The 7,873-nt window shown below is 39.8% G+C and overlaps 1 protein-coding gene across 5 annotated transcripts in view; it reads left to right on the forward strand.

Moving 5' to 3' along the window:
- tulp3 (TUB like protein 3) overlaps positions 1–7,873 on the forward strand; it is a 48,351-nt gene that overhangs the window by 35,552 nt on the left and 4,926 nt on the right. For 3 of the 5 annotated variants that reach the window (XM_027163994.2, XM_027163993.2, XM_027163990.2), the window contains 3 exons: positions 1,458–1,620; positions 5,975–6,163; positions 7,674–7,804. In XM_027163994.2, the coding sequence (XP_027019795.2) occupies positions 1,458–1,620; positions 5,975–6,163; positions 7,674–7,804 (483 nt within the window). The remainder of the gene's footprint in view (positions 1–1,457; positions 1,621–5,974; positions 6,164–7,673; positions 7,805–7,873) is intronic. The other 2 variants (XM_047820054.1, XM_027163991.2) reach the window with 1 other exon arrangement.

Below are 7,873 nucleotides of genomic sequence, written 5' to 3' on the forward strand. Positions count from 1 at the left end.
TGATGTTTGGAACATATTGTTCTATTTAAACTCTGTGGCAAAAAAACATCCACACAAGAACATGAAAAAGCACTTGGTCAAGTGAGAGAGAGAAAGAAAGGGAATTTAAAGACAGAGGTTTCTTTGCTCAGCTTCTAGATCCTGTTTCTATAGGAACATGTGCTTCCTTTTTACTCTGCACTGAACATCTGTTCTGCCTCGTTTTTTAACTATCAGTGCACAAGTTATATTTCCTTCTATACAGTTATTAAATTAACAGCATAGGATCTGGAACGTTTAAAAAAAATAAATAAAGTAAAACATTATCACTGGTGTAATAACAACCACACATCGTATCGGTCGGACGGGGAGGCAGCGGCACGTGATGGCAGAAACATTGTGTGTAAAAATAAATAAATAAATAAAAGTTAGTGATATCAAGTTAGTGAAAGTATCATATCCACCGCCATGTCATAAGATGCAGTGAAATTCGGAATTCACAAAGAAACACAGAAACGAGTTAGAAAATCCTTTGGAACCAGGGTTAACCTTTACCAGAGAGATGGCAAGGCCAAAGTGTGGAGGAAGAAAGGATCTGCTGATGATCCACACCATATGATCTCATTGATAAAGCTGGCTGGATATGGCTTGCACTTAAATGGCTGTTCTTCTACTGAAACATTCTGTTGCTTACAATCATGGGGTACATCTTCCATACATCATCCAGTTTTAGGGTTTTCTTTACGGTTGTATAGAAACCTTCAGTCTTACAGAAACCTTCTGGTTTGACAGCATACAGAGAATCTTATCATACAGAGGAACTTCATCATGCACCAAGACGATGACCCAAGACACCCTGCCAACACAACAAAGGACCTCACTGATTGGTTAAAAGAGTCAGAATCATTTAAAAGAGAAAGCATCAGAAAAGAATCCAGCAGTTAGTGATATCAAGTGAGTCACTGACCCGATGCAGTTATTGCAAGCAAGGGACATGCAACCAAATATTAATGGTATATTTGTTTTTATTCACTTTTGTTTTAGTCATCATCTGAAATTCTCATCTATCATCTTTAATTCATATTTTGGTCCCAAACACAAATATCTTCTTTATATCGACATTGGGGACTTTGTGCCAATACTTTTGGAGAGTGCAGTTTTTCTCTTGGGTTTAGTGACGGTTTCCTGGTTTATGTATATGCCGGATATGTGATGTGGTGTTCTGGGCTGTCTGAATGACATCTGTAAGACATTTAATGTGCTCGTGATGAGCTTGCATTGAAGTGGTGATGAAGCTTAGTGATTTGCTTTACACCACTAGTGAGGAGATTTCTGGCAGCCAACACAACGAGCCCAGTATACATTTATTAATTGCTACAGGATGCGATCACAGGAAGTATTTGCTGTCACATTTTTGAGGTCACTTGTTTGTAACCGATTATTTTGTGTGTAATATTTCTGTTTCTTCTGATGTGTAGAGAGTACTGCTAGAGCAGAAGCAGAGGCGAAAGCGCCAGGAGCCACTGATGGTGCAGCCGAACCCAGAAGCTCGGCCACGCCGCTCTCGCCCACGCCGCAGCGAGGAACAGGCTCTACTTGTCGATTCTAGACTCAGTATCACAAACGATGTCATCTTTGATGGTAAGGAATTATTTAGTACCCTGTGCAAAGGTGGATTAAATCCAAATTCAAATTCAGTTTATTTGTATAGGGCTTTTAACAATTCTCATTGTCTTAAAGCAGCTTTACAGAAGAATGGAAACAGGAAAGAGAGGGAAAAAATTAAGTAAATATGTAATAATAATAATAATAATAATAAGAAGAAGAAGAAGAAGAAAAAATAAGAATAAAAATAAATGAATATAACAGTTTTAAATTCATTTTAAAATGTTAATTTAAAATGTAAAATACTATACTATATATATATATATATATATATATATATATATATATATATATATATATATATATATATCTCCCTATACCTAATGAGCAAGCCGGAGGTGACGGTGGCAAGGAAAAACTCACTGAGAGGATATGAGGAAGAAACCTTGACAAGAACCAGGCTCATAATGGGACCCGTCGTCATTTGGGTGACACTGAACAGTAAATAGTGTAAATGTAATGTCCTTTCTACAACAGTTTTTAATAGTGCAACAGGGAGCTCCTGAGGAACTAAGACCCGTTCAGTACAGACCCGTTTGCTGATAAAGACCAGACCATACAGCTGACAACCTTAGTTCAAAGAAGGCTCCATTCACAACAATCCCATGAGACACCGGCTGACCATGAAGGTCAATCCCTGGCAGGGTGACCATCGGGCGACAAGACACCAGGGGTAGAACATCAGGCTTGAAGAAGTAACTCCATAAGAAGATACGATCAGGCTAGGAACTCTTAACACTGTGAGCTCAGGAGTGGCATATATAGCATGACAGAGAGAGAGGAGAAAATTGATAGATTGTAATCAGGTGATGGACTATATGTAAATTTAGTGCAAAGTGCAGACAGGGATTCTGGTAAGAATAATTACGACAGCATAACTGTAAGGAATTATCTCTCTATCGTCTGCCGCCTGGACAGGATTCAAAACTGTAAGGAATTATTTCCCTCTCATCTGCCGCTTGGACAGGATTTCTGAGCCCCGCTCCCTCTACTCGGTTTCTGGTTCGCCGGCGAGTACTCGGGGTAGTCTCAATGAAACACGCCAGTCAGTCTTTCTGTGTGTGTGTGTGTGTGTGTGTGTGTGTGTGTGTGTGTGTGTGTATGAGAGAGAGTTGGTGTGTGTGAGAAAAGAACATTGTGCTCCGTACAGAAAGTCTGCAACATTTTCAGAAAAGATAAAGTAATCTATACAATTATTCTCACAATAACTATGAGGCTAGAGCCAGAAGGTGACACAGACACGGGGGCTTCCTGGGATGTAAAGCGTCTCACACTCCACAGTCTGCAAACCTGAGCGACTTGCGAGGGTCTTAAGCCGAAAGCATCCAGACATCACAGTTCACCAAACACCCTATGCCCATAAACCATCTAGATCTGCTTAAGAAAATCTATTCATAAAAAGTTAGACTAAACAAATGTGTTTTTAGCCTGGATTAAATACTGTGACTGTGTCTGAGTCCCAAAAACTAATTGGAAGTCTGTTCCATAATCGTGGTGCTCTGTGAGATAAAGCTCTGCCCCCTGCTGTAGCCTTTTGCACTTGAGGTACTACCAAATAGCCTGCACCTTTTGATCGAAGTTGGGGTGACCTATCATAAAAAAACAAAAGATAAAAGATACTGTGGCAAAGGGGAGGTTCTAGGATTTCATCTTTAGGGGTTTTAGCCCTCGGTGAGAATTTAAGAAGAGTTTTATATTATATATTATATGACTACATAGTAAGCCAAAAGTTATGGTATTATTTAAAACGGCAAAAGTTGACACTAACAATTTGAATGTAAAGGGTCTACATTTATTTGTATACACACATAATAACAACAAAACACTGTGCTTTTGTAAAATAAAGAAAATAAACAGAGTGCGTTCTCTGCCATCTCGGTCTCGGTCAACACTCTTCCCCAATCTCAGTGAATACTTGCCTCAGATACAAGATAAATATACGCAGAGAAAGCTTGAAATGTCTACATTTACTAATAAACAAATCAAGTCAAAAACAAATGATCTATTTTTATGTAATCCGTAAGAAAGTAAGGAGTGGTCCGGTTTCTCCTGTTTCGCCTAATTATAGCTAATGTTTTCCCGTCTCCCACTGAGCGCGCTGTTCATATGGAAATGAACTGAGGTGATTCAGGTAATCACATACACGAGACCGAGACACAGGAATGTAAATACGGACCTGTGTGCTTGGACATGCCTTGGAAATGCCAGGCATGTGATGTTCACTTGTGTGTTCAGCTGAAAAGGAACTGTTTCCTAGAGTGGCACAAAGATGTATAACTGTATAATTCTGGGTACTATATGACAGAGTAGGTTAGTGGGCTTCTACAAACCTTACACCCTTTTTTTATCTTGCACTCTTCCTGTTGACACTTTTTTTGTTGCACAGTTTTGCCCTGATTGTGTCTTCTGTGTTATTACTAACTTCTAAAGTTATTTTGTGTGATAGTTAAATACTCTACATAACCTACAAACAAAAATATACACATTTATTTTGTCCTCACATTCTTTCTTGTAACTCCTCTCTCAGGGGGTTTTTACATCTGGTCACTTCATGCGTTTTCTGTGATCCGATAGCTATCCGATCGTAAAAAAGACCAGGTCTAAATGCCCTCCGAAACGGTTTCGAGACGGATATAAATTCGATCGGTGAAACCACTTCAGGAGGTGGTCTGGGACGCATTTCAGATGAAACTGGACAGGTGTAAATGCATGTGGTTGTTCAAGCCACATACGTCAGCGCTATACTCCTCCCAAACGGAATACGTCACTCACAGGTGACTCGCGAGTCGTGCATCGCGCCAGAAACGAATATGTTTTCCCACCAGTGCCGGCTCCGATCTTTCACCCAGGTGTCTCGTTTGGTCTTAAAATGCACTGCTGCCACCAGCGAAAATGCAGCAAACAGTAAATGGTAAATGCTGTTTTTTTTGTAGCAACAGCATACACCAAAGCGTGATACATTTCAATTACCTCGGAAATGAGGTCAAATATATTAGCATATTGGGTGGGAGTAGAAAGATCGGATTGATATCCGATTCGCCGAGACGCATTTATGTGGCCTAATGTAAATGGAACAGTTTTAACTAATCAGAGACAACACATGAAGTGACCAGGTGTAAAAAGGCCCTCCGTCACACACTTACCTGAAAGGCTCATTATCAGCTCATTATGTGGGCCTTTGTCTTCTCAGGTGTGAATCACACTAATATTCATGATAGTTGATGCCTACTCGCATATGCCCTTGACAAACAAAAAGTGTCTTAGAAAATTTAATATCAGTATATTGTTTTCTGTGAGCGAGTAAACGAGATGATTTTCACATCATTTTGAAGCAAAAACTCTAGGCTACAAGATCCAGTTCTCAAAAGTCCCGTGAACCGACGATCTGTATGTGTTTTATGGCCTTATTCAAGTGATTTTTAAAATGTTTCATTTGTCACTAACCACGCATAAACATTGTTTTCTCAAAAACACAATCGTGTACCTACATGCTGCTCACATATTATTATAGTCCAGTTTGTGCTGATTACAGTCATGTTAGACTTCAGCCATTTATATCTTTATAAGCAACTGAAAAAAGCACAAATGTCAGAGTATGTCAAAACTTCTCCAGACCCTAAAAAATACCCTTAGAACCTCAGCACTTAACCAGCACTGTCTCTGTGCTATGATGAGGCCTAAATCCTGACTGATATATTTCATGAATATTATTTCTGTGTAGGTATGAAGTGACATGACTTAACGTGACGTGACATACGGCTAAGTACGGTGACCCATACTCAGAATTTGTTCTCTGCATTTAACCCATCCTAAGTGCACACACACAGCAGTGAACACACACACCGTGAACACACACCCGGAGCAGTGGGCAGCCATTTATGCTCCTCATAGGACACCTCAGTCGTGGCCGGCCCGAGACTCGAACCCACAACCTTTGGGTTATGAACCAGACTCTCTAACCATTAGGCCTATAGTTGGACAGCTGGCTTGGATCGAGGTCAAGTTTTTAATTAAAGGTTTGATAACCACTAGCTTAAAAGAATAAAAAGATGTAAGAATGTCTTTATACTTATATTTATACCTTTCATTGAGGTAAAGCCATTTAAAAAATGTATGAGAAAAAATCGAGCGTGGAAACTAAATCAACAGCTGGAATTTCATTTATAGGATGGAAAAGCTCTGATATTTTTCAGCTTTTTCGTCACACAAAAAAAAACCATTTGCATTGGGTGTGTAGACTTTTTATATCTATCATACCTGTGTTTAAAGCAGTATTGTATTACACCCACTTTTCTCAAGTAATGCTGTTTAAAATTCTCTCGTCCTTCAGCAGGTATTGACGGACCTGCAGCTTTTTTGGCTTCAGAGGCTTCTGATCTGGGCACAAAGATCCAAGTGCAGTCAGTCAGCTCAGCACAGAATCACTCTCCTCCTCCACCTGAAGAGCCTGAGAGAGATGGAGACACCGAAACATTGCTGGAACCCAAAACGGACATACACACGCTGCTACAAAGACGGGGTGAGTACGGAAGCAGGAGCCAAAGCTATGGGGTCAGAATTGTTTCGTTATTCTGAATAAATACACTATGATCCACAAATAAATATAAAGAGTTTCACAAATATTTTTCCAAATTTCACAAAATCCACAAATGAGCAGGAAGCAATTCGCAAATAAATACAATTTATAAAAAAAAAAATTTATTTGCAAATCCCATTTTATTTATTTGTGAATTTCATTTCTTTTTGTGAAATTTGTAAAAATATTTGTGAAACTCTTTATATTTATTTGTGGATCATAGTGTATTTATTCAGAATAACGAAACAATTCTGACCCCATACAAAGCAAACACTTCTAAATATAAGCCTCGTACTGTCTGTTCTCCAGTGTTTAGTCAAGTGTGCACCGAGAAAGCCTGGAAGTTCTGCTCTGTGTCATTGACCAAACTCTCCCCTGAGGACATTGATCCATAAACAAAATAAACATTTATACACAAAATATTTGAACTTTCTTTTCCCCCGGAGGTCTCTAACATGATCTCAAAATTCAGTTTCCTTTCAGTGACTAAACTGTGATTCTCTCTTCTCTGTCTCTTGACAGTGTAGACTTCATTCACACGAAAGAGTGGCTAAACCTGTCCAAATCATCATACCGTATAGACATTAACAAATAAAAGAAATATGACAAGGAAACTGAACCACTACCTTCAGGCTGGATCTGAGATTCCTATTACTTAAGACTATACATTAAAGACTTTTATTAAAGGTGTGATGATTAAGGTGTTGTGAGAAATTTAGCCATCGTAATACAGGACTGGTGACCGCAAGCTCAAATGCATGACCAAAAGGCTAGGTATGTTTACACATGCTTGTTTCCACCGGTTGGATCAATTCTATTATTTTTCCTTTCAAAATAGGGACAAAATGGTGTTATATTAAATGTAAACTTACCATGTTATATGTATTGAATTGTATTTATTACACGGTGGCTTAGTGGTTAGCACGTTTGCCTCACACCTCCAGGGTTGGGGGTTCGATTCCCGCCTCCGCCTTGTGTGTGTGTTTGGAGTTTGCATGTTCTCCCCGTGCCTCGGGGGTTTCCTCCGGGCACTCCGGTTTCCTCCCCCGGTCCAAAGACATGCATGGTAGGTTGATTGCCATCTCTGGAAAATTGTCCGGAGTGTGAGTGACTAAGAGTGTGTGTGTGCCCTGCGATGTGTTGGCACTCCGTCCAGGGTGTATCCTGCCTCGATGCCCGATGACGCCGGAGATAAACACAGGCTCCCCGTAACCCGAGAAGTTCGGATAAGCGGTAGAAAATGAATGAAGCAATGAACCTTTGACATTAGCTCAAAATTTCAATTTCACTGTCTAAGAACTAAATCAGACGAAGAGGCGAACCCTGGGTCTCTGTTTATAAATCCGTTAGAAGGTTATTATTATTTTAATTCTTGTTATTGAATCAATAACTGGACTAATTCTGGCCCATACACAGGAATCTCATTGAACTTATTCGTTTATGTTCTCCGCAGGACTCTCAGACAGCATGAACTACGATGAAGTCAGTGACGACGATAACGACGAAGAAGACAGAACCAGTTCTCTTTCCCCTAATACAGAGTCCACACGTCCTGCCTCCGCGTCTAGCACCAAGTCCAGCACAGTACGTCCATTAACTCTAAACGGACAGAAATGATTCTTATCCAGGAGTTTGTATGCGTTTTGACACCGT

Source organism: Tachysurus fulvidraco, chromosome 10 (genome assembly GCF_022655615.1).
Source record: "Tachysurus fulvidraco isolate hzauxx_2018 chromosome 10, HZAU_PFXX_2.0, whole genome shotgun sequence".
NCBI lineage: Eukaryota > Metazoa > Chordata > Actinopteri > Siluriformes > Bagridae > Tachysurus > Tachysurus fulvidraco.